The sequence below is a fragment of the Podarcis bocagei genome (genome assembly GCF_964188305.1).
Source record: "Podarcis bocagei genome assembly, chromosome: 7".
In the NCBI taxonomy this organism is placed as follows: Eukaryota; Metazoa; Chordata; class Lepidosauria; order Squamata; family Lacertidae; genus Podarcis; species Podarcis bocagei.
The window spans coordinates 53,208,620-53,232,964 of record NC_138132.1 but is presented as its reverse complement, the minus strand read 5'-3'; the positions used below and the strand labels follow the sequence as shown (position 1 = coordinate 53,232,964).

At 43.5% G+C, this 24,345-nt stretch overlaps 3 protein-coding genes across 6 annotated transcripts in view; 1 reads left to right on the top strand and 2 right to left on the bottom strand.

Moving 5' to 3' along the window:
• The window catches only part of GSE1 (Gse1 coiled-coil protein), a 443,486-nt gene extending 426,761 nt beyond the window's left edge, over positions 1 to 16,725 (bottom strand). The window contains exon 1 of the mRNA XM_081201103.1: positions 16,608 to 16,725. The gene's annotated coding sequence lies outside the window, so the exon portion shown is untranslated. The remainder of the gene's footprint in view (positions 1 to 16,607) is intronic.
• On the top strand, positions 1,771 to 19,583 carry CIBAR2 (CBY1 interacting BAR domain containing 2). Its single transcript, XM_081202317.1, has 9 exons — positions 1,771 to 1,913; positions 4,629 to 4,863; positions 5,306 to 5,374; positions 6,069 to 6,170; positions 8,651 to 8,920; positions 14,107 to 14,211; positions 16,752 to 16,865; positions 18,020 to 18,121; positions 18,771 to 19,583. Exons 1-9 carry the CDS (start codon positions 1,894 to 1,896, stop codon positions 18,897 to 18,899), a joined length of 1,146 nt encoding a protein of 381 aa, XP_081058443.1. The 5' UTR covers positions 1,771 to 1,893; the 3' UTR covers positions 18,900 to 19,583.
• Positions 19,584 to 22,146: 2,563 nt separating this feature from the next.
• LOC308590852 (meckelin-like) overlaps positions 22,147 to 24,345 on the bottom strand; it is a 32,816-nt gene continuing 30,617 nt past the window's right edge. For all 4 annotated transcript variants that reach the window (XM_081201151.1, XM_081201150.1, XM_081201148.1 and 1 more), the window contains one exon: positions 22,147 to 23,583. In XM_081201151.1, coding sequence (XP_081057277.1) covers positions 23,503 to 23,583 — 81 coding nt within the window. In that variant the 3' untranslated portion in view covers positions 22,147 to 23,502. The remainder of the gene's footprint in view (positions 23,584 to 24,345) is intronic.

The following is a 24,345-nucleotide window of genomic DNA, read 5'->3' as shown; positions in this document are numbered from 1 at the left end:
CAGGAAACTACATTGAAAAATGGGATGAACAAATGATTAACCGGAAGGTATGTAAACAGCCTGCAAGGAAATAAGCATGGATGCAGAATGAATGCTCATTGTCATACAATCACCCCATTAACAATAAAAAGGCCAGACATAATCTAACCACTGCATAAGTGCTGTACAAGCAAATCAGGATAAATGCTCAATAAACAGGTTGACTGGAGGAGCCCATTGTCTTCCGCAAACAGCCATGCACAGACTAGCTTACCCACTTTAGAAAACCTGTCTCTGTGTGTAAAAGCAGCATATACGTGTGCATATATATAGGTCTTCCATTCAGTCTCCCTTCTTATCTTGCTACAGAATATATTGAATTTCGATTACACTTAATCCTCAGACATCCACTGAGCCAGACCCTGGGGCACATCAACAGGCATTGCCTGCCCAGCTGCAACACAATGAAAACAAGACTTCCTGCTGACCTATCACATCTGGACAGATAGAAGAGATTCTTTATCCTCTTAACAGCTTTCTCCATGCCCTCAGGAAGCACCCTCTAACTCCAGACTTTGAGAAGGCTGGAAGAAAAGAAAAGAATATCTAAAAGCAAGGAAAGCAAGTCATGGTAGTATGAGCAAGCGCTAATGATATTCTTTCAACAATGCAGACCCAATACATTTTTTGCCCCTCCACTCATCTTTTTCTTGGGCATTCGTGATTATTTGTACTCATGATGGTATCAGGGTGGTTATTGTTGCATCAGGGTGCTTTCAGATGACTTGTTTATTGAGTATTCATCCTGATTTGTTTGCATGGAGATTAGAGGAGGCTGGCTATTTAATGATCATTCACCCTGATTTGTTTGTGGGAAGGTTAGATGATGTTGTGTCAAAGCAATTGTCATCTCACACTTTCCACTGCACCTTCCCACTATCTTCTTTATCACAAAACATCCAATCTGTTGGGAAGCGGGTATGTTGCACAAGACCTCCCAGTTAGTCAATTGGTCTGAAAAGTTAAAGGACTTCAGCAGGAAGGTGCAAGACATGCACTGAATAGAAACAAAGCAGTATGTCTGTCCCAATGGTTTTCCAGGTACAAGCAGTATTGAAAGTGGAATCACATATTAGCACCCTGGTACCATCATGAGCACAAATCATTGTGAAAGCACAATAAAAAGGATGCTTGGAAGGGCCCGCCAACAGGCAGGGCCTTTTCAGTTGTAGCTCCAACTGTAGGGAATGCCTTCTCCATGGAAGCCTGCCTGGCAAAAGCACATTGCTTTTCAAGAAGCCCTTTCTGGAAATCACAGGTACTGAATGCCAGTTAATGTTTTTCTGCTATTCTGCTACTGTTTTGGGTTTCTCTGAAGAAAAGCAGGGTACAGATTTAAAAACACAAACAAATACGTTTTAGTGGGTTTATGCAACAAATCCAACTGAATTATAGAACTAATCCAACCATGCTCTTGGAGATGCATGGAAATCTGGTCCAAACCATTCATTTCCCTGATAATCTTATTTGGAAAAAGTCTCATCTGAACTGCTAAGTACCCTGAATCAGAACCAAACCAGCACAGTATTTGACATAATTAATAAAACAAATGACAATAATGGAACCAAAACAAACAAGTAATTTGATTCCCTAGGCAGTGTTACATTCAACACGTTAGTTTAAACAAATACTCAGCTGGGCTGGGCTCCAGAAATAACCCTACTCCAAGAAACAGTTACCCTTGGAGACCATCACCCATCCTGTTCCCCTGGGCAATGCCTTTGTTGGTGGGGTTACTATACCAACTAGTCCTGGAGTGCCACCTGAGCAGAGCCTGGTACAGCTGCTCCTTCAATTCCACCAGAGCCCTGTTATTGCTGTAAATATTCTGAAGACCAGCTGATTCCTGCAAACATGAATATCATCCTCTCTCGGTAAGAAAGACTAGCTTGCTCTTTTTAGCAATGTTCCCATTTGCAGACTGATTTTAAACCTGCTCTTTGAGGTGCAGAACATTCAGGAAATGATGAGTCAGGGTGGCATGGGTGGCACTGACTGGAGTTTTTGTGATTAACATCAGCATTATTATTAACACAGCAGCAACAACAGCACATATTACACAATACAGAAAAACATAAATCAGAAAGACAAGCGTTGGCCCCAAAAAGATTACAAGCTAATTTTTGACAAAGAAGGATGCAACAGAAAAATGGATGAATAGGACAAGCGACAGTTGCAAGGTATGAATGTAAGCCAATGCCGCTGTTGTACTTTGGCTTAATTTCACAGAAGGAGGGGAAATAATCATGTTCAGGGGTATAAGAAGAAAAGCAAGAGTGTAGAAAGGTATTTGAGGCTGATTAAGAAGAAAGGTAGAGGGCCTAGAACAGGCATAGGCAAACTCTGGCCCTCCAGATGTTTGGGACTACAATTCCCATCATCCTTTGCTAACAGGACCAGTGGTCAGGGATGATGGGAATTGTAGCCCCAAACATCTGGAGGGCCAGAGTTTGCCTATGCCTGGCCTAGAAAAAATGCAAAGCACTCCCCTTCACCAGCAAGACATGCACAGGGGATGCATAGATTGTTAAGTATAAGAGATATAAGATACACATGGGATAACGTACAAGGCTTAGGTAAATATGTATGGGAGAGATAAGCTTCTATGCGGGGGAGGATAAGCTACGTAGGCACAGTGACCCAAGACGATATGTACACAAGCATATTAAATATGCATGAGAGGTATAGCTAAGTATGCATTGGGATAGGAAGATATACATCAGAGGGGTAGCTATAGGTTCATGGATGGTAGTAACTAAGCACAGAGGGCATAGGAAAATATGTACCAGAGGAAGTAGCCAAGCATGCTTGGAAGAGGGCAGGTAGCTAAGGAAACATGGAGCAGCCAAGCATAGAAGGCACAGGAAGAGACACATCAGAAGAGATAGCTATGAATGTACAGGAGAGGTCAGCTTGTACAGGGGAAGACAGGAAGCTGTCATTTACCCTGATGACAAAGATCCACCAATGGTAGACTGAATAGATGCTTTACAGAAGATCTTCAATTAAAGCCAAGCAGCCTTCCTGAGAACTTTGGAAGAATGATAGTGGAGTGGGGAAGTGGGGGAGAGAAAGAATGTCTAGGGGAGAAGTACTGTATTTAAGAATAAAAGGTCAGAGCAGGAGGAACTTACCTCTAATCTACCGTACCTCAAAGCACCCCTGCTTTTGCAGCTCTAACTGCAGCCCAAAATCCAGCAGGTGAAGCTCTTTCTTGCATGCAGCTGCAGTACTGAGGAAAACCTCACCTGCTTAGATTTTTTGTGCCATGTTAGAAGAGCGATAGAAGACGACAAACCTAGAACTACGGAATAAACAGAAGGAAAGAATTTTTTTAAAAAGAGGCCTGGGGATTTTTTTTTTAAAAAAAATAGCGCTGTGTGAAAAAGATGTAGGTGTCAGTGCCAAACAAGCCTCTCCCTTAGGAAAGAAGTCCATAGATATGATACCACAATACAAAAAGGTATTTGCCTGACCTGGCTGCTACTCAACTCACCTGAGAGTGGAGAGCACCCGAAGGCCTGCTGCAAATAATAATCTCTGCACATGGGTAGGTAAATATGAGAGGGGGTAGTCTTTGACATCACCAGAAGAAGAAAAAATGAGGGAAGAAGAGAAACACAATGTCTACAGCTTACAGCACAACAAACTCATTTTCCCACACTGCACTTTAAATCTCATTTGCACTTGCTGTGCACACCAGAGAGGGGACGGTGACATTTTCACCCGATGCACATTACCTAATTTGTTTTTTCAGGCTGCAACTTCCTAACCCCAAAACATTTAATGAAGCTGTCATCTTTGCAAGGGCTGTTATGGCTAGAGTCCAGGTTCTTGAAGGATCATATCTTCCTGCCTGAGTGTCAGGGGTGCCAACTTGAATAGAATATTGGGGGGAGGCAGGTGAGCCCCACACTGCATATGATCACATGACATGGCACACACGCACCCATCAACTTTGGGGGGCCCTATGCTGGGTGCTAATATCCTTAGGGGAGTGAGTACCTTCTTTTGGTCCAATTAACATCAGAGGCAGAGCTGGTGGTGACATGAGAGACAGCCTTTTCTGCAGCTGCTCCTGTACTGTAGAATTGCCTCCCAAGAGAGGATAGACTGGTTCCCTCTTTGTTATCTTTCCACAGACAGGCTAATACTGCCCTGTTCAGACAATGTTGACAACTGGACCATTATCAGGACAATTGGTATTTTAATGTTGGTTATAAATGTGTTTTATTGTATTTTAACTATTTTTTTAACTGGTAGGTTTTTTTTAGTTTGTATTTTAAAATGATGATTTTAGAAGGTCATAAGCTCCCTTGAACCCCAATTTGGGAGAAATGCAGGATATAAATATATTAAATAAAATGAATCTGCACATGTACAACAGCTGTCTCTCAAATGTACACATGCCAGCTTAACTGTAGCTTACATTTTCAAACTGGATGGAAGCTGCAGGATACATGTGGATTATAACTAACATCATGTTTACTCAGCTTCAAACACCAGCAGTGGGAGCACACTAAAGATGAAGTAATTGTGTGCATAGCCTTAAATAAATAAAAAAGCAGGAACTTGTTTCCCTTTTCCAGAGACACCCAAGTGAAGATAATGGAGAATATAGTCACCAATGCAGAGAAATATTTTGGGAAATTTTGCATTCTGATGGCTGCTTACACACGCAAGACTGCAAAGCTTCGAGACAAGTCAGACCTGCTGGTCAAGCAGCTCATTGACTATGGAAACACAGAGAATCCTGAGTTGCGGACCACTGTGAAAAACTTTGCTGAGGAACTGGCAAAGGTGCAGGATTACAGGCAGGCAGAGGTGAAAAGCTGACCTTGACAACCTAAATCCAGAGCTGTGGGTGTGCATGGAGTAAGAACAAGGGAATATCCATTCTGTATTAAGATCAGAGAAAAGATTCTTGTAGGACCCTGAAGACTCCTTGCTACAACAGACAAACACAGATATCCTCTCTAACTAATATTCTGGATGACTTGTTTTATTTGACCTTATGTGACAGAAGAACTGTGTTTTCATCAACTGCATAACTGACAGGGATCAAACAGGTGCAACCTGTTTATTATTGTTGTTATTATTAATTTATATACTACCCTTCATGTGAATAAGACAAGGTGATATACAGCATAAAAATACATAACATAACAAAAACAAATGAAAAAACCCCTAACAGTGCATCATGGTTGTCAATGTAGCAGTTCTTAAAATGTGTGCTTCCTTATGCTTGTCCTGCTTTCTCCATTAGGTGGAGAGACTGGAGGTGAAGGTTATTGCACCTCTGAAGATGTATGGGGTGCTCATCAAGCAAACTAGGGTAAGCAAATAATTTATTTTAAAAGACAACCCCACACCAAGTTCACTGTGGAATTGCAATGACTTTCTAAACTAGGACACAAGCTCATGCAGAAGCAGGTGTAGGAACATAGGAAGCTGCTTCTATTAGCTTTGACTGGTAAATGCTGCTGTGAGGTTGCTGCCTGGAGCTAACAGTCATTAACATGTTACACCTTTGTTGAAGCATCTGCACTGGCTGCCATAAGCTACCAAGCCAGGTTCAAGGTGTCTACTTGTTTACAAAGCTGTAAACAAATTGAGAGATAGCTACTTTAGACAATATCTCACCCCTTACACCCCATGGCACAGAACCACCCCTGGTGGTACCAAGGACTCCTATATTTGCCTTCTGTCCAACAATAGTAGGGTTTCCAGAGTTGTAGCCTATTTAACATGAAATACATTATCAAATGAGATGAGACAAGCTCCCACAATCAGTTCTTTTGGATGCATACTTAAGACCTTATATTTCCCTAAGCTTTATCTAAATGAAATTTTTTAATTATGGTCAACTGAGCATTTTCTGGTGTTGAACTGTTAACTGTATTATTTTTGTTGTACATTTTATACTTCATTTTGCTTTTTTGAACAATGTTCTGATATTTTATAATGTGAGGGCTTTTAAAAATTTAAAATATACTAATAAAATTGTTGTATTTTGCTACATTAAACAGGCCGAGATTAAGAAATTCAACAAAGCCCGAAACAATGAAATAAAGCAGCTAGAGAAGTTGGAGAAGATCCGACAGAAGTCACCATCCGACCGACAGATGATTGTATCCTTGTCAGCATGTTGCCGCTTCAATCTCTTCCCTACTCCTGCAAAAACAGTCCTGGCTCCCCAGTACTGCAGATTTCCGGCATTCTTAATGCAGCTAGATCAGGAAGGCAAAGTTACAAGCCCTTGCTATGGGTGGCTTTTATTACAGTGAGGTTTCCTTCTGAGTGTTCCACAAAGCAGTGGAATTCAATGAAACCTATTGGAAACAGACATACACAGGGAAAACCGTCTCCTTGAATAAGGAAAAGCAAAATAGATTGTTGCAGGCTCACAATCGGCTCTCTGGAGAGGGAACTGGGGCCCCGATGAGATGAAAATAGTATGAATAATGCTCAGATAACAAGCATAGGTTTTGAAAGCACACACACCCTGCACTGCCCGCTTACTTCCTTGTCACAGAGCTGCAAACATGAAATTGGAGATAAAAACACATGACCCCTGGACATACCTTTTAGTAAGGGCATGCAAAAATTTGTGCCTCGAGTCTGTTGCTATGCTAGGCTGCACCCTGGAATTTATTTACTTCACAAAGGTGAGAAAGCCCCCGCACATGTGCAGAGGGCCTTTCACCACTGAGTAATCAGTGCCACCTTAGAGCAGTGTTTCCCAACCGGTGTTCCGCGGCACACGAGTGTGCCGTGAGACATCGGCTGGTGTGCCGCGAGATGCCTGGAGGGAGGCGGGCGAGTCGGGCGGCGAGAGGCGGGGCGGCGGCGGCGAGGAGAGGCCGCGCCTCCTGCTGCTGCCTGGCGCTCCTCCTCGCAGCCGGCAGCGCTGCCTGGGCGCCTCCGTGCGACTCTGCCTCGCTGGGTTTGGTCTCCCAGCAGAGACGGGTCACACGCGCACCTCCCTCCCTCCCTCAGCCTGCGCGGAGGGAGAGCCAGAGAGAGGCATCGCTCCTGCGCGGCGGGAGAGGGAGCAGCCGGAGCGATGCCCCAAACGAAGGCATGGGACCGGAGGGGAAATCCTCTCCGAGGAGGATTGAGCGCAGCTGAGAGAAGCCTTTCGAGGAGCTGCCGTGTCCCCTGGAAACCCCCTTCCCAGCTCTGCCTGCCTGCCTGCCCAAAGCTTGGAGGTTCCCCGGCAAGGGGGAGGGGAAAAACTTTCACTTTTGTGCGTCCCTCCCGGCGTGACGCTGCGCGCTGACGTCACGGGGCGGGGCTTTAATGGTGGTGTGCCGCGAGATTTTTTTTCAGTAAGCAGGTGTGCCGTTGCCCAAAAACGTTTGGGAAACACTGCCTTAGAGCATCAACATCTTAGATTCTCCCCAAGCACCTTTTGATTTAGGCTATGTACACACCATACTTTTAAAGCACATTACTTCCCCCAAAGGATCCTGGGAACTGTCATTTGTTACCTTGCTTTGTTGTTGGCATCCATCTGTCTCAAGAGACCATGCAGTGAGGATCTGGGGGTCAAACCGCTGTGCTAACAGCACTGAAGTGACCACACTGATGCAAGCCTGGGCACTGTGTATGGAGGTCTTGGGCTGCCCAGATTACAAGACCCCCCTCTTGGCCTCACTGATGTAGTCCAAAGGAAAGGAAAGCAATATATCTGACACCAGCTTGGCTGCCAGAGTTGCACGAAGGAGACGTACAAGGCGCCATCCAACCATATTAGAGACTCCTTTCTGGATTCGTGTAAGATTTACTCCTTAGCCTTTTCTTCTTCAGAAGATATCCCACGAGGAAGCAGAGGTTTAGGATCAGAGTTTTCCTTCTTCTAGAAGAGCTACATTCCCAGTTTAACAAGCCCCTTCTTCCCCTCACTTCCATCTACAGCTTGTGCAGAAACTGCCTTCTTGACCACTGGACCCACCACTGGTCTCATCCACTCAATCAGCTGGAGCCTGTATTTGCATGCAGGAAGAAGTCTGCATGCTCACAGAGGGTTTGAGACCCATTGGCTACCCTCACCTGGTTTAGAAGGCCAGTTAAAGCTGTTTCCTTGGATGTGGCCACTGTCACATGCTGACAGCTTCTAGGAGCCACAGGAGAAAGCTTAGTGCAGGGTGGGAATCAAAGATGGACAGAAAACCCTAGAAGGAGCATGACGTGTCTCCCACCAGAGGTACAACCCCTCCCTCATCACCGCACACACCCATAATTTGTTAACAAATCTTAAAATTGTAGCTCTATGAGGAACAAACAAGAGTTCCCAGGTTTCTTTGGGGAAAGCCATGTACTTTAAATGTGTTTTAAATGTATGGTGTGTATGCAGCATTAGATCTTGAGTGCAGGCACACTGCAGCAAACCCAATTCACTAGTCTTCATTATTCCCAGGGGCCCAGATTTGCCACCTACGTAATTCCTTAAGGGTCTGATATTCTAATCTAAATATCCAAATAGCTTCCTAGCATCAGTATGTTTAAAATATCAGAGAGAAATGTGAGTCCTCTTATTTCATGAAACATTCACCCAAAGGGGAAATAAGTCCTGTGTTGGTGAAAGAAGCAAAACACCATAATCCAGGCAGCTCAAAAAAATATTTCCCTCCTTTTTTTCCTCCTTCCCTTGGCAAAAGATATTTTAATCAGGAACTTCTTCAAAAATTATCCCTTTTCTTCCAAAGGGAGAAGCTCTCAGCAGCAAAATCCTCAGGAAGATTCTCAAGGGGAGGAGAGGAGGCTTGACATTCTCTTAATCCCTGCTGTGCTAAACTCAACTGCTGAGAGAGCAGCCATAAAACAAGGGAAAGACAGAAAGATGCCGGAGGCAGCTGTGGAGCAATCTTCCAGGGAGGTAGAAGAGCGCTCTCTCTCTCTCTCTCTCTCTCTCTCTCTCTCTCTCTCTCTCTCTCTCTCTCTCTCCCTCCCTCCCTCCCTCCCTCCAAGAGGCACACAGAAGATTGTGTGGGGCAAAATGCTGTTTCTTCCAGGAGACAATCCTACACATTTGAACTGAAAAGATTAAACTGCATCCTCCTTCCCACCCTATTACCAAATTCTCAAACTTATGGACTCAAGGCCCACAGCCATTTAGCAGAATCCAGCAGCTTATTGAACATTTGGCAGAATATTTTTATTTATTTGAAGCATTTTTATCCCATTATTCGACTTAAAAGGGTCCCATCTCTTCCTCTGATAGAGCTTGATAGAATACAGAGCTGCCAGGCGACAGTTGTGGGTAGAGCCAAATGAGGCTGGTGTCTCAGAAGAGCTGATGGAATAGCCCTGTTTCCCATCTCTCTAATAACAGCTTGATGGAATGGCTGACACCAGAAGAAGGGAAGACCAAAAGGAGCTTGCATGTCCCCCCACCCCTTACCTGACCCATCTTTTCAGTGGTACCAACTAGCTGCCATATGTTGAGCTCCGGACCTAGACTCATTTCGCCTATTCTGCCCCTCAGGGAGCTCTTTAGAAGAAACACACCAACTAGGTGTCTCTTGTCAGCACAGATCTTCTAGAAAATCGGTGTGAACAACTATAATGCCTGATCCCCTGGGTCATGCCAAGAGTGTCACATGTGCAATATAGAGGCAGCATAGTCTGTGCACATCAGAGAGGAAGGAGTATCTTCACTTGATGCACATTACCTGATTTATTTCCTCCTGCCTGTAACCCTGCCAAACTCCTATTCAGTAAAGCTGTCATCTGTGCATGCACCATAAACTGTGCATGCTCAATGGCTGTCTCTCAAACGTACACACTCAGCTTACTTCTAGTAATAATAATAATAATAATAATAATAATAATAATAATAATAATAATAATAATAATTTATTATTTATACCCCACCCATCTGGCTGGGTTTCCCCAGCCACTCTGGACGGCTTCCAAAAGAATATTAAAATACTGTGATACATCAAACATTAAAAGCTTCCCTAAACAGGGCTGCCTTCAGATGTCTTCTAAAAGTCTGGTAGTTGTTGTTCTCTTTGACATCTGGTGGGAGGGCGTTCCACAGGGAGGGCGCCACTACCGAGAAGGCCCTCTGCCTGGTTCCCTGTAACTTGGCTTCTCGCAGTGAGGGAACCGCCAGAAGGCCCTCGGTGCTGGACCTCAGTGTCCGGCTAGAACGATGGAGGTGGAGACGCTCCTTCAGGTATACTGGACCGAGGCCGTTTAGGGCTTTAAAGGTCAGCACCAACACTTTGAATTGTGCTTGGAAACCTCTAGCTAGCATATGTTTTGAAACTGGATGGAAGCTGGATTGAGGGGGGGAAACACCAAACAGCAATATTCTCAAGAAACTACAGGATGCATACAGATTGTGGCTAATGCTACATATGTTCAGCTTCAAACACTGGAGCCAGAGTAAATTATAATACATGCACAGTAGGTGATATTGATGTCTCACTCCCCACACCCTTTCCTTCCCCTCCTCAATGCCACAGTTTCTGTGATCTACTAATGGATTTGACTGCCCTCTGGTGCTGAAACTGAACATGGGCCTCTCTCACCACAAACCACTACCAAAATCTGTCTGTACAAGAACAAAGAGTTTTGTGGCACATTAAAGATTAAAAACTTAAGCTGGAAGTCTTTAAGGTGCCATAAGACACTGCTGCTTTTGCTGCAACAAGCTAACAGGACTACCACTCCAGAAACCACTTTTGTAACAAATATTATGATGGCTTAAAGAGGGACCAGAGGGTATCCAGGCAAGTCAAGTGTATCCAGCTTATAAAGACTGACGCATGACCGCACACATGCTCATCACCCCAGACCCAGAAGTGGCCCAAACATAGGGGCAGGGTGGGGGTCATGTGGGCTTATGCATGCTCCACTAACACATGGGGGTGGGGCAGGAACGCAAAGCCTGCACAAATGGAGAGTTGCCTGTATGTGAAATTTATCCTCTTCAATAGCCTCTAGCTTGAAATCCTGCTCAGGATCCTGCCTCCTGTTTCCCATACGTCACAAAGTCTTGTCCTTTCTGTCACAAAATGCCTATCTGATGAATAGTCTGGGAATAACTAAGTATGTTGATAAAAACAGTCTGGTTTGTTTTTTTGAAGACTGAAGAAAGTGTCTGCTTGCAGGCTTCCCAATGGGGTATCTGGTTGGTCACTGTGAGAACAAAGTGCTGAACTAGATGAGCCTCTGGCCTGATCCAACAGCCACACTCTTCTTGTGTTCTTTTAGCAGTGCCTCAGTCAAGAAGGCACCAACAACTCAAACTGGTATTTCTTTGCTCCCCTTTTGATTTTTCCCCCTTAACTCTTATACTCAGTCACAGGTAAGGGATTAGATCACCTCTGTGTGTACGTTAACATGCAAGTTGAAGTGAAGGCATAAGTATGAGCACTGGCATCCACAGCTACCATTCCCCATTTGCTCTAGAAAAGTTGGCTACAAGTGCAACAGTAAGAGCATTCACACCATCAGTTTAAGCACTGGCATTCTGCTGGCACTACTTCTGGGTAAGTTCTTATACTATAGCATTTGCGCTTGACTTCAGTCTGTTCGAGAAGCACACTGGAGCACAGTTTTACATTTCAGACTTCACATGTATTTGTAAATAGTTCCATTGATTTCAGAGGGATTAGGGACTGACTCACAGACAAGATATATATTGTGACTCTCAGCACAATTCCTGCAGCACCACCAGCAAAAAGCATGGATCTTGATCCAGCTTCATTTGCTCACAACTTATTGTGCACAGCAACAAATGGCAGAAGACAGAGAAATGAATCTCCATCCATATCAAGAAATGCACCCAGCCAGTTCAAAGGACTCAGGCCTAGCCCATACATGAAGCAGAATTACACTGACCAGAAATAACAGTGCACGGGGCAACTTCAGACTTCACAATGGTAAATCACACTTTTAATCCTCTGCAATAGACAAAAAGCATTGTTGGGTTCTTCCCTGAAAAACTAGCTTTTCCCTGCCCCATACATGTGTGTATGTACATTTCCCCAGTAATCTTTACAAAAGCCTAATAAAGTAGGCACTATATTGTAGATAGGGTGGTATAGGGTGGTAAACATGCTTAAGGGCCCCTAGTGAATTCATGGCTGCTGAAGTAATTTTGAAAGGACATCCTATTTTACATTTTACAGTGATATCTATGACGTTGTACTAATTCTCATAGGCCAGGACTCAGAAATATTTATGCCACTGCAATCTTAAAATATTGGTGGAGCAGATTTCAGTTGTACTCCAACAGTAAATGAAATGCATTTGAGATGACATGCGCAGATTCTCATGACCCATGCAACACAAATTATTTCCCTATATTTATATTATGCTGCAATCAGTGAGACAGGGCCCTATAATTATGCTCCGCCAAATCCGGCAAAACTCCAAAGCATTCACAGTAGGATATTTTATACACAAAGGTCAAGCTTCTATTCTCCCATAATCAGGGGAGGGAGGTCGCTTAAAAAGAGTGTGAATAACAATTACTTAAGCCCTTGCAAAACTTTGGCAGAATTACCACCTTGCAAATAAATGTACATAAGTGTCCATGGAGAGTAATACATTTATCCTGTCAGGCGTCGCTCATCTGAGTGAATGCCTTCCTGATAAGCAAGAGTGACTCACTGTGCTCTGCTGGTCCAGAAGTCACACACCACTTGTTTACAACTGTATCTTAAATAGCACTTCTTGTCGTAAATCTACTTTGCTTAGTTGCATCCAACACTCATCAGGGTTCTAACAGCTCACAGCAAGGCAATGCTGAGTGGAAGCTGATTTAGCTCATCAGCAACCTACAGCGTCTATTCTACACAAATACTTTGGGAAAGAGGAGTTGGTGCTACCAAAATCTGTTGGGACTGATCTTACCATGAAGCAACTTGAAGCAGATGCTTCCTGAAACAGATTTCACAGGAGGCGTATGTTCCTCAGGATAAGGCTGAAGGCTTGTTTTCCTACACTGGGAACAGTTCAGCATTAATCCTTTTTTCTTTCTTTTGGCCTACAAATCAACCTCTCCCTGCAATGCAAAGCTAAGCCCCTTATCTGTTCACTGTCTTCCAGTGTTACCTGCTAGAGGGATCTTTCACAGTGCAATCACACACATTCACACAACTTGCTGCAGCAATGTACGTTTTGGATTACCTAAAGCATAACCCAATGAGCATATAAATGAAGAATTAATTTATGCCCTTAATAAGTGAATGCCACCCAGGGCTCATCTGGGAGGAAGGCTAGGGTATAAATTTAAATAATAATAATGTGCTTCAAAGTTATTAACAGTGATGGCCATAAGGTTTGCAGAAAGCAACTTTTCCTGGGCAATTCCCACAACAGAACACATGGCCATGATTCCCTGTTTCACTAGCAGGGAGGGCAGATCACACAATACATTTAAAGTATATCCAATGCACATTTAAAGCATTGGCTAAACTGATGGAAGCTGTCAAGACCAACTACAACAAAAGATACAATGAAATTCAGCATCACTGGGGCAGCAACATCCTGAGGCCAAAGAATCTGAGGAACTGTAGTTTGTTAAGAGTGCTGGGAATTGTAGCTTGGAGAAAACTATAGTACACAGGATTGAGGGAAGTCGTGTTTGTTGGGTATGCATGAAATATATGATGTGCATCTGCCTAAAGATCCTCTGTCAGTGAGACAGGTAAAGGTAAAGGGACCCCTGACAGTTAAGTCCAGTTGTGGACGACTTGGGGTTGCGGCGCTCATCTCGCTTTACTGGCCGAAGGAGCCAGCGTTTGTCGGCAGACAGGTCTTCCGGGTCATGTGGCCAGCATGACTAAGCCGCTTCTGGCGAAACCAGAGCAGCACACAGAAACACCGTTTACCTTCCTGCTGGGAAGGCACGTCAACGTGCTTTCAAACTGCTATGTTGGCAGGAGGTGGGACCGAGCAACGGGAGCTCACCCTGTCGCGGGGATTAGAACCGCCGACCTTCCAATCAGCAAGCCCTAAGCTCAGTGAGATACTCAGGATTAAAAGGTAGGATACTTAAACCACAGCCTCATAGCTTAACATTACGCCCCTGTCTTTGCCTAGGCCGAGTCTCAAGTACATAAAGCCTCTGTCGATGCGAACCGAACTACACAACAGCTTGAAGAGACCATGGATGAGTTTCAGAAGCAAAAGCTAAAAGATATTCAGGTAATAAGGACTTCTTAGTGGGTAATCATAACATGAGAGGCTTAAGGTTGCAATCCTACGTCCACGTACTTGGGAGGAAGCCCAGCGAGATGGGCGGGGTATAAATAATAAATAAATTATTATTATTATTATTATTATTATTATTATTATTATTATCATCATCATCATCATCATCATCAAACTTAGTGGAAAATTTGCATGTCAGAGATGAACTTTAACGTGTGGATACCACAGTTGCTGAAAGCAATAAAGATGATTATTTGGGGGGAAATGGGTTTTCTTTCAGAAAAGCCCGCCTAATTTTTCACCTCCTTTTCTCAAAAGCTCATAGGATTGTGACCACCACCTTTATCGCCCAGGCTGGGAAGAACTATTTATTTCTACTCTGCTAATCAATCAAATTCTGGAATTAATAAGAATGAAACATAATATAGTGATGTGGAATGCAAATTACTCTGGTGTCACAGAAAAGGAGGGAAATCTATGATAACACATATTAATTTAAATGGAAAGTTTAAAACAGGAATAGAGAACCCGTGAACTCCCAACTCCTAGTCAGTATGGTCAATGATTATTATGGGAATTGTTCTCCTGCATCATACGGAGGGCCAAAGGTTTGTCATCCTGGTTTAAAGGTAATGACAATGTTTTGAATATGATTAAATTTTTGATCTGGCAAAATAAGGGTTGAAAACACAGAAGTGTGGCATAGCCTCTTTCACTCCCATTTTATAATCTATCTCCAGGGGTTGCCAATAGCAAACCAGAGGTTTGCCCTGGTGCCCACAAAATCCCTGAGATGAACACACACACACATTGCCTCCTTTGATGTAAGGTGACAAGTATGGTTACCCCTTTCCCTCCTTGAACAGTATATAGAGCTGAAGGAGAAAGTTGAAAGAGTGACAGCTCCATGAACTTTTCAAAGCTCAGGTCAGTACCTGAGCAGATGACTAGAAAGCAGAGCAACTAAGAGAGGGTTGGAAGGAAAGGTAAGTGATCTTGGGGATAGGTGAAGGGAGGAGGAAAAATAAGCAGCAAGAGGGAAGAAAGTGGGGTGCCACAGAAATCAGGAAAGAGTGTCAGAGAAAGACAGACAGACAGGGAGAGAGACAGAAATGGTGCACACATGCATACACAAACATGCATGTTTGTTCGAGTAAAATGGATTCACTTGAAACTGCATACTTTTTTCACACACTTCCCATCAACCAACAAATCACATCTGTCTCCATTGACTAAACCATAAAAATCACAGAACTTATGTTTTCCAGCATTGCTGTGGCACAAAAACATGGATCCTCATAATTATTTAAGGGATCCCATCAAAACCACAATTAAATAACAAGGGTCTTTGCTGTCTATATATGAATTTTGTGATTTGTTAGTGGTTTTGCTATGTCATCCTATGTAAAAAAACAAAGATCTATGAGCATCTGTGCCTTAGATAAATGTTTCCTTAGCGCTAGCAAACACCCTGTCTGAGAGTTTTACTGTCCATTCTACCACTTTATGTTTCACTTGATAGTGGAGGGGAGAGATCCATGTAGAATCATGCAAATTTAAGAGGATCAATTTTAAGTCTGCTTGATCCAACTTTTACCCAGACTCCATGGAAGAGCAAATAAACTTTTCCAAGGAATCTCAGTAATAATCAGATCCAGTAGAATCAATGCATGTGCACACATACGCTTTCTCACTTCCTGTCTCCCTGGGAGTGAGAGGGTAAACCTGGCACTAGGAGAAAATAAGCAACTGGAGTGGGTGGTGCCCACAACACACTCTCAAACTTCCAAATGTGCCCATGGGGTCCAAAAACCTTGGCAACCAAAATGAAGTTTCGGTTATTTTCACAGACAAAAAATTAGTTGGGTGCTAATTACCTTTCCCCTTTGCCAGAAATGAAGTTTTAAATCTTGCCAATGTTCAAGTTACACAAACTGAAAATGAATTGAAAAGCTAAACTGAAAATGGACTGTGCATTATTCTCTCCAGAGAGTATTAGATCTATTAGATCGTTCCAGTAAGCTTGCAAATAAATGCATGAAATGGATAGAAGCAGTGCTTCTTTTTTTAAGGTGTTGGTACTCACCATGAGGTTGTTACAGTAAATGCCACACTTTTAACATTTGGAGGAAAAACAGTGCCGGCACGGCCCTTGTGTACCCCCATATAAAAAAAGCACTGGATAGAAGCTCTTACATCTTTTGCCATTTATTTACTCTACCTTCCATACTTCTGAAGTGGTTGTATCAACACAAAGAATATGACTGCTTCAAGCAAGTATTAGTGTGTATTCCACTGTGATTTTTTTTTTTTTACTTCCAATTTTCTGTTAAACAACGAGACTCAAACACCTTAAGAGGAGGGGAAAGTGCATTCATAAAATGGCTTACCCCAGCCTGTTCAAAAGAAGAGAAAACCGGCACTTTCTGTGGTTGAGGTCTCAAGATTCCTCACGCAGCAAGGTCACTTTGTCGGGGGGCTTCACAAACCAAGTTGAGGGTAATGTCAAGATGTACTGTCTCCTTTCATTACAGAAGATCTTCTTGGACTTTGTCACCATTGAAATGACCTTCCATGCAAAAGCCCTAGAGGTCTATTCCAATGCCTTCCAAACCCTTGAAAGCTATGACGCAGAGAAAGATCTGGAGGTAGCTGAATCTGTGAAATAATCCAAAAATGAAATTCACTCATAACAGAGTAAATTAAAAATTGCTAGCTATCTTTTGATTTAGAAAACACAAATCTAGGAGGGCCAGTCTAGGAGGCCATAGGCCCTGCTCCCTCTGAAGAGGACCTGAGGCCTGTCCAAACCTGCTAGGCCTCTCTGAGAGGGCCAAGGCCTCCCCCCTCTTCCTCCCCACCACTATGAATATGCTCAGTGTCATAAGGAAGCAGAAGAAGCCTAGTTTTCACTGAGGGAAATACCGTAAATAAATAAACCTGTACCTGGCCTGTATATACCTCTTCAGACAGTAGGTTGGGGTTTTGTGACTGAAAGTTAGTTCCTCAAGCTTCGGCAAACAGAAAGCTAAAATGTTACAGAAAGTTTGCACACACATGCCATACTTATAAAGCACATTAAAAGCACATTCTCACAAGTGAGAGAATTCTAGGAACTATCGATTGTTAGGGATTCTGGGACTTGTATGTTGGGACTTGTAGCTCTGTGAGGAGTAAACTACAATTCCCATGATCCTTTGCTTTGTGTGCAGGGGGGTGCTTTGCAAAGGTATAGTCATAGTGTGTAAGCAGCCTATGTCAAGATTTAAAAACAAAATAAATTGCATGTATGTCTGGAGTATTCAGACATGAGAGCTCCATCAGCACTCATTTTGCGCACAGGATTAGCCCCTCAGTGGCAAGTAGGCCACAGCACCTAGGACTGGAGTGACAGCCATATTGTTACTGACACGTTGCAGCAGCATTCACCAGCCTGTTGCCCTCCAGATGTTTTGGTCCCATCAACCAAAGCCCACATGGCAGGTGGGAATTATAGTTCAAAACAGTGGGGGGGGGTACCTGGTTGGTGAAAGCTGTATTACACTTGTTCTCCTTACCAGGAAGGCAAAACAGGCAGGCTCCAAGCAGCTGACTGTGACTAGATATCACCTTGGTTACCCAGTCACACCATTGTACTTTAATTAGTCATTGTATTGGCAGAGGCCAGATCACTAATGCCTATTGATCATTGTAGCACCTTTGTTATATCACACATGCATGATTTTCAGGTCTCCAGGTAGGGACTGCTAACAAAATTTGGCTGTGTGATAATTGCCCTAAATAGGATTTCTTGCCTTGCTAGGATTTCAGAGCAAAAATACACATCGCTTCTGGAACCTTCCATGAGGCGAGACCAGACACTACGACAACAAGCCAATCTACTGCCCTCCCATGGTCCACACAGGTGAGAAAGCAGAGTTATTACTGTAATAAGTGAGCTTTGATTCAAAAACCAGCTACTTTGCTGAGTAAACATGGTTAAGATTGCACGGGAAGTGAAAAATTGAACTCACCAGTCCTTGTACAGCACTCTGTCCACTATAACACACTGGTGGTAAACTACTTCAGACTGCTGGTACTCACATGACTCCGCATTCCCTGTATTACTAGTAATTTGCAGAAGGAAGTCCTGAAGCTTGGTCTATGGTATTCTACAGTCTACAATCTGTAGTAGTCTACTAAGGAAATGGCATACATGCAACCATCACTTGGCACTATAGTCCAGGGGTGGCTAACCACCAGCCTGGGGGATTATATCCAGACCCTGAAGCAGTTTTGTTGTTGTTGTTTTTGTCCCCACCCCACAAGACTACATGAGTCTGGTGCAGCTAAAATAATTTATTCTAAAAGTAGGCAAAAGTGGAGTGGGCAGAGAGGTTTAAAGCTTTACTACCAGCCCAGTCCTCTGACATGGGTCACATCCACACCATGCAAAAATCACCTATCGGCTCCTTAACAAGGACACAAGGGACCCTAGGCATGCCTCTGTTTGCAACATAATCATCCTTAGACTGGCTGGAAAGATAACCATTGTCACACCTTTCCATTTCCAGAGCATCCGAAGCACTCTTCAGAAGCTGGAGCTAGTGGAGAGTGATAAGGAATCTGAAGGGGACCAGCTGCAAGATTTAAGGGATGCTGAATACACCCAGATTCAGTGGGTAACCAGCAGAACCACATGAGACCAACTGTCTTGATTAATGAAGCTGTGCTGGATTTATTTATCTACTCCCTGGTTATGCTTTACATTTTCATGCAGGTTTCCTCTAGATCAGAAGTGGACACTGAGTCCAACAGCATCTGCCAGGTACTGCAAGCTCCCATCAGCCCCAACCATCACAGCCAATGATCAGGGATGATGTGAGCTGCAGTTCGGCAATATGCCTAATTCACCATGCTGATTACCCAAATCAACACCTACCACTCCTTCTTCAAACTTGAGATTTAAAATAAAATAGAACATTAACTTTCAATCTCTAATTCAATTTTTAAATGGCTTGGGCAGAAGATGGGAGCATAGTGCAATCCCACTTGCAAAGTTTCCTGTTCATTCAGGAGGACTAGAAGCTTACGATTATCACAAACCCACATATCATTTGTACATCAGATGTACATAGACAGCTCAGCAGAAAAGTACATTTGCAGTTCAGGTGTCGTTATCAGGAGTGGCCACCCCATACTGCATTGCCCCTGCCTGAAGAGGTACAGCCCATTTCTTATTTGAATTTTTGCCACCTCAAATCACTGGGCTATTTCAAAGCAAATAATTAGGTTTAAACTCTATCGTCCACAAGTTTATTTTCCATATGATAGCGACCATCACAACATCCTGCAACAGTGAATTCCATAGTTTAGTTGGTAGCTGTGCACGTCAGTGGCGTAGCGTGGGGGGTGCAGGGGGGGCCGGCCGCAGCATCTGGGGGTTAGGTTAGGGGGCGCAAATCCACGGGTTAGGGGGCGCAAATCCACGGGTTAGGGGGCGCAAATTACTTGCCTTGCCCCGGGTGCTGACAACCCACGCTACGCCACTGGTGCACGTTCCATTTCCTTTTAAAAAAAAAAAGATATTTATTAAGGTTTTTAACAGTAAATCACCAAACACATAAAATACCATCACCAAGATAATACAAACAAAAAAGAAAGAAAAAAGGTAAAGAGTTAATACAGAATGAAAAAAGAATACCTCAAAATCGAATGTCCAAAAACCATATTTCCGTAACCTTTCGGACTTCCTCACATCATGCGTTCCCAATTATAAAATTATGAGCAGCAATTTATCACCTTATTTCAACTCTTATTTTATAGTTTCCAAATATTATATCTCCAGCTTTAAATATTTTTGTCAAATACTTAGGTAATTAATTTAGACATAATATTAATCCCAATTTCATCTTGTTCTTAAGCATCACTTATTCTCATATTTCTTTCAACTAAGTTACTGGTGCCATGTTGTTTACTAACCTGCATCTTCTTAACATTCATACAGCTTACAATATTTTTGTAGGTAGTCCTTAAACTTTTTCCAGTCCTCTTCCATTGTCTCTTCTCCCAGGTCTCGGATTCTGCCAGTCATTTCTGCCAATTCCATGTAGTCTATCAGTTGCGTCTGCCATTCTTCCAGGGTGCACGTTCCATTTCCAATCAGTTTCCCTGACCTTGCCTTTCCCAGTTTTTAGTGTTTTGGAAAAAAATGATAATTTATCCTTTTTCGCTCTCCCTGTGGTCTGTAATTCACACTTGATGACGTACTTTATCTGAGCAAAATAAAATGTGCCACATTGGATTGTGATTTAGTGATTTGTCAGAATTCTGAGGCCAGTGTCTCAGATGAGCCATTAAGTGTCATTGAGTGGGTGGAGGATGCTGATGATTGCCTGTTATTGGGCACATTGTTAAGATGTTTTAGTAGAAGAGCTATATATTTTCAGTGCAAGTAAGAGAGAGTTCAGATAGAATAAAGAGTACTGTTGTTTTCTCTCTTTTTGTGGTAACTTGTTTTACTTCTGAACCTTCTTTTTGAATAAAGAAAAAGTTAAGAAGGGCCAAACTAGATATGGTAAGTGCGTTAGCATAGAACACTCCAGAGTGTTTGTTGTTTCAATAAAGGGGGAAAATTCTATCAGGACCACAATACAGCATTCGAAAAGAGGTTTCTAGTGAGATATGACCCCTCCAGACCTATTTGCTTGCACAAAGCTTAAGCAAACATTAGACCATATCCAATCTTTATTGAGCATCCATTCTGATTTGTTTGTGGAGCTGTTAAATGACCATGAGCATTCATCCTGAGTTACTCGTGGGGTGTTTACATGTCTTCGTGTTAATCCTTCCTTCATCCCACACTTTTCAATACATTTCCCTGAGACTTTCCAAACTGCAAAAAGACCTCCCCAACCCAAAGTGGATTTATGGTGCTAGGGCAGCAGATCAATTTAACCCACTTTAAATGCACAAACCTATAGTTCTGGTTTACAGTTGAATTGCTCCTGCAAAATGCTGACAAGCCCGGAGGTGTACTAAATCACATGGCCAAATTCAAAGACAACCACTCGGCTGTGTGCTTTTATTCTGTTCCTAGTTTGGGGTAAAGGCAGATTTTAAGCTATTTCCCCCGCAAAGCTCAGCAGCAAACTCTGTTCGCGAGACCTCCCCCCCCCCCCCAGTAACAGCCCTTAAAACTGGCCCATTCATTCTGTGGGCTGCTGTGGTCAATAGTGCAGTAATTTAGAATCATTCTCGAAACAAAAGGAGATTAATTTTGTCTTTAGCAAATACCAGCCTGTGATGTGCCGTGAAGCACACACAGGGCCCTAATATACACATACACAGCAGTCCAATAAGTTACTATCATTATTAATTTATACGACTGAATCAAAGTAGCAGCCTTCCCCACCTCCTCTGGGAAATAAGACCCCAAACTTGCTATGCTGCACACCAGTAGCAAATGGGCTGTGACTCCACAAGGATTTCATGTTCATTATTTTAAGCAGTGTCAAGGACACTGGGACTTGAACAAAGAACCTCAGGTCAGAGTTGTACTAAGTCAGACTATTTACCTATCTAGCCTGGTATTCTGTGGATCTCCAGTGTCTCAGGCAGAGTGTTATTTCCCCATCAGCTGCTATGTGATTATTTTAACTGGAGATGCAAAGGGCAAAATCTAGGACCTTCTGTGTGCAATGCCCACCATGAGTTATGATCCTTCCTATATTAGTATGTGCTCAGGTCCTATTCAGCAAAGGTGGATTCAGTAGCAAGTGACCCAAACAAGCACCTGAACTCGTGTGTGTGTGTGTGTGTGTGTGTGTGTGTGTGTGTGTGTGTAAGGCTGAGAAGCTAACTATTACTCTAAATGTATCCAACAACTATCCAGCAGCTGAAACAAATAACACAAAAAGTTCACATTCACTTGTAAAGCTGATGCCAGCATTACGTCATAATCTTTTTAATTTTTAAGAAAATGTACAACATCAATGCCCAGTAAACAAATGGTACATGTGCCAGAGTGTTTGTAAGGGACTGTGATCAGATCCATGTGCACAAATCAGCTCATACAAGTATAAATCGTGAAATGCGCTACAAACGTGATTTTTAAAAACTCAATGTGTTGTTGTTGGCATCTGTCTATTTCAGGATACAATGGAGAAGTGTGCCTTTGAGGGTGAAATCAAACAACTGGAAGGTTACACTGCCTGCTTTGGCTGTAGAGACAGATGTGGGAGAGTCATGTTTTGTTGAAGCCGGGACAACTCAATGTATTAAAACACTGAATTAATTGGAGGGGGAGAGCTGAAGATATTCCTTGCCTGGGACACCATTTTAGACACTGGCCTTTAGACACAGAAGAGAATGGTGTTGTGTAAAACCGGGCACCTGAGATTGGCTGGTAACAGCAGGCCTTTAAGACTGGCCAGCCATATGTGCTTAGAAGTGTAATTTAAAGCTCTCACACACAAAAGAACAGTACCTTTTCCAGTTGTGGCTAAACCTTTTCATACCAAGGGCTGCATCAACACATGATCAGTCCTTCAGGGGCTGCATGCCAGAATGTGTGACCAAAGTGGAAAAGTCAATATACTTCTAATACTACTACTAAGATGAAGAAGGGAAACATTGCAAAAACATTGCAGGGCGAGTAAGATAAGAAAAACAACTGTTAGCCTCATAGAATCAGAGCAAGGGATCCATGGGAGCAGTCATTTTTTAAAAAAATTGTTTTTAAATAATCAATGTTGTGGATGTTGAGCCACAAAAAACTATTATATGCAGCCCATGAATCATGTTTAAGCCACTCTGCTGCAGACCAACCACTACCTTCTGTTCAGCAACTGACTGCAGAGCCCATGGTCTGTGATTGTTTCTGTCCTGTTGGAACATGCAGGAGCACAGTATTGGTGTTTTGTTTCGTTTTGCTTTTTTACCAATTCACACCCACTAGTGCTGAAAATTTCAAGCCAAGAATTGCTAAGGCCCATGTGTGCTGGGAAGCCATACAACTTAAAATAGGTATGTGAGGATTTACTGTCACTTCATTGCTACTTTGGGAAAGATGCATGGCCAATGCTCAAAGGCACTTATGCTACTTCACATGCTTTGGCACTGAACTTTGACAGCAAGAACAGATTCCCTGGGCAAAGTTCTGTAATTCATATGAAAGACGTGCTTGCCACAGTTCTGGGGCTGAACAGATAAGGTGTCCTAAATGTTTCACTACATCTTCAATTAGCAGCTGCAACCCCACAGCTAGGGAATGTAGATTCAATATTAACAGCTTGTTGTTCAGTTCTAGATTAGGAATTGCTTCTCCACCAAGGTTTTCTCAGCCAAGTTCCTCCTTCCAAGTGTGTCACGAAGCATCTTCACAAACTGAAAGTCAAAGTAGTGCAATAAAGACACATATCTATTGCGAAGGTACCCAAACTGTGACACATGGAGCACCAGTGGTCCACCAGCTGCATTCAGGTGGCCCATGGTGTGTCTGCGGATTTTTTGTTAAAATGGGAGGCAATACACCCATCACATTAAACATGTTCTTGGTTTTCTCCTGTGTCCAGGGGTGTCTTACCCATAGAGCAGTGTTTCCCAACCACTGTTCCGCGGCACACTAGTGTGCCGCGAGATGTTGCCTGGTGTGCCGCGAGATGTTGCCTGGAGGGAGGCGGGCGAGTCGGGCGGCGAGAGGCGGGGCGGCGGCGGCGAGGAGAGGCCGCCCAGCGCAGGGTTCTCGCCGTCTGCCTGCCTGGCTGCCTGCGAGCTCGGCGGGCAGCGCCTCCGTCCGCAGCGCCCGCCTCGCGGCTCTCATTCCCTGCCAAAGCTCACCCAGCCAAGCCGCGCTCTCCTTCCTGCCTCGCTTTGCTGCCTCCTCCCCCCCCACCCCCAAAGCTTGGAGGTTCCCCGGCAAGGGGGAGGGAAAAAAATTGAAACTTACACTTTCATGCGTCCCTCCCGGCGTGACGCTGCGCGCTGACGTCACAGGGCTGTAATGGTGGTGTGCCTCGAGATTTTTTTCATCAAACAAGTGTGCCTTTGCCCAAAAAAGGTTGGGAAACACTGCCATAGAGGTTAGTGGCGTGGGGTGCCAGGGTGCCAGATTTTGGAGGGTGCCACAGGCTGAGTGTCCAGGAAGGA

Excerpts from the sequence above, each read along its gene's own strand:
- CIBAR2 (XM_081202317.1), top strand. The coding sequence starts at position 1,894 with ATGAATATCATCCTCTCTCG. Across the intron at positions 4,864-5,305 it reads AGGATTACAGGCAGGCAGAG|GTGGAGAGACTGGAGGTGAA; the intron begins GTGAAAAGCTGA and ends TTTCTCCATTAG. Across the intron at positions 16,866-18,019 it reads ACGCAGAGAAAGATCTGGAG|GATTTCAGAGCAAAAATACA; the intron begins GTAGCTGAATCT and ends TTGCCTTGCTAG.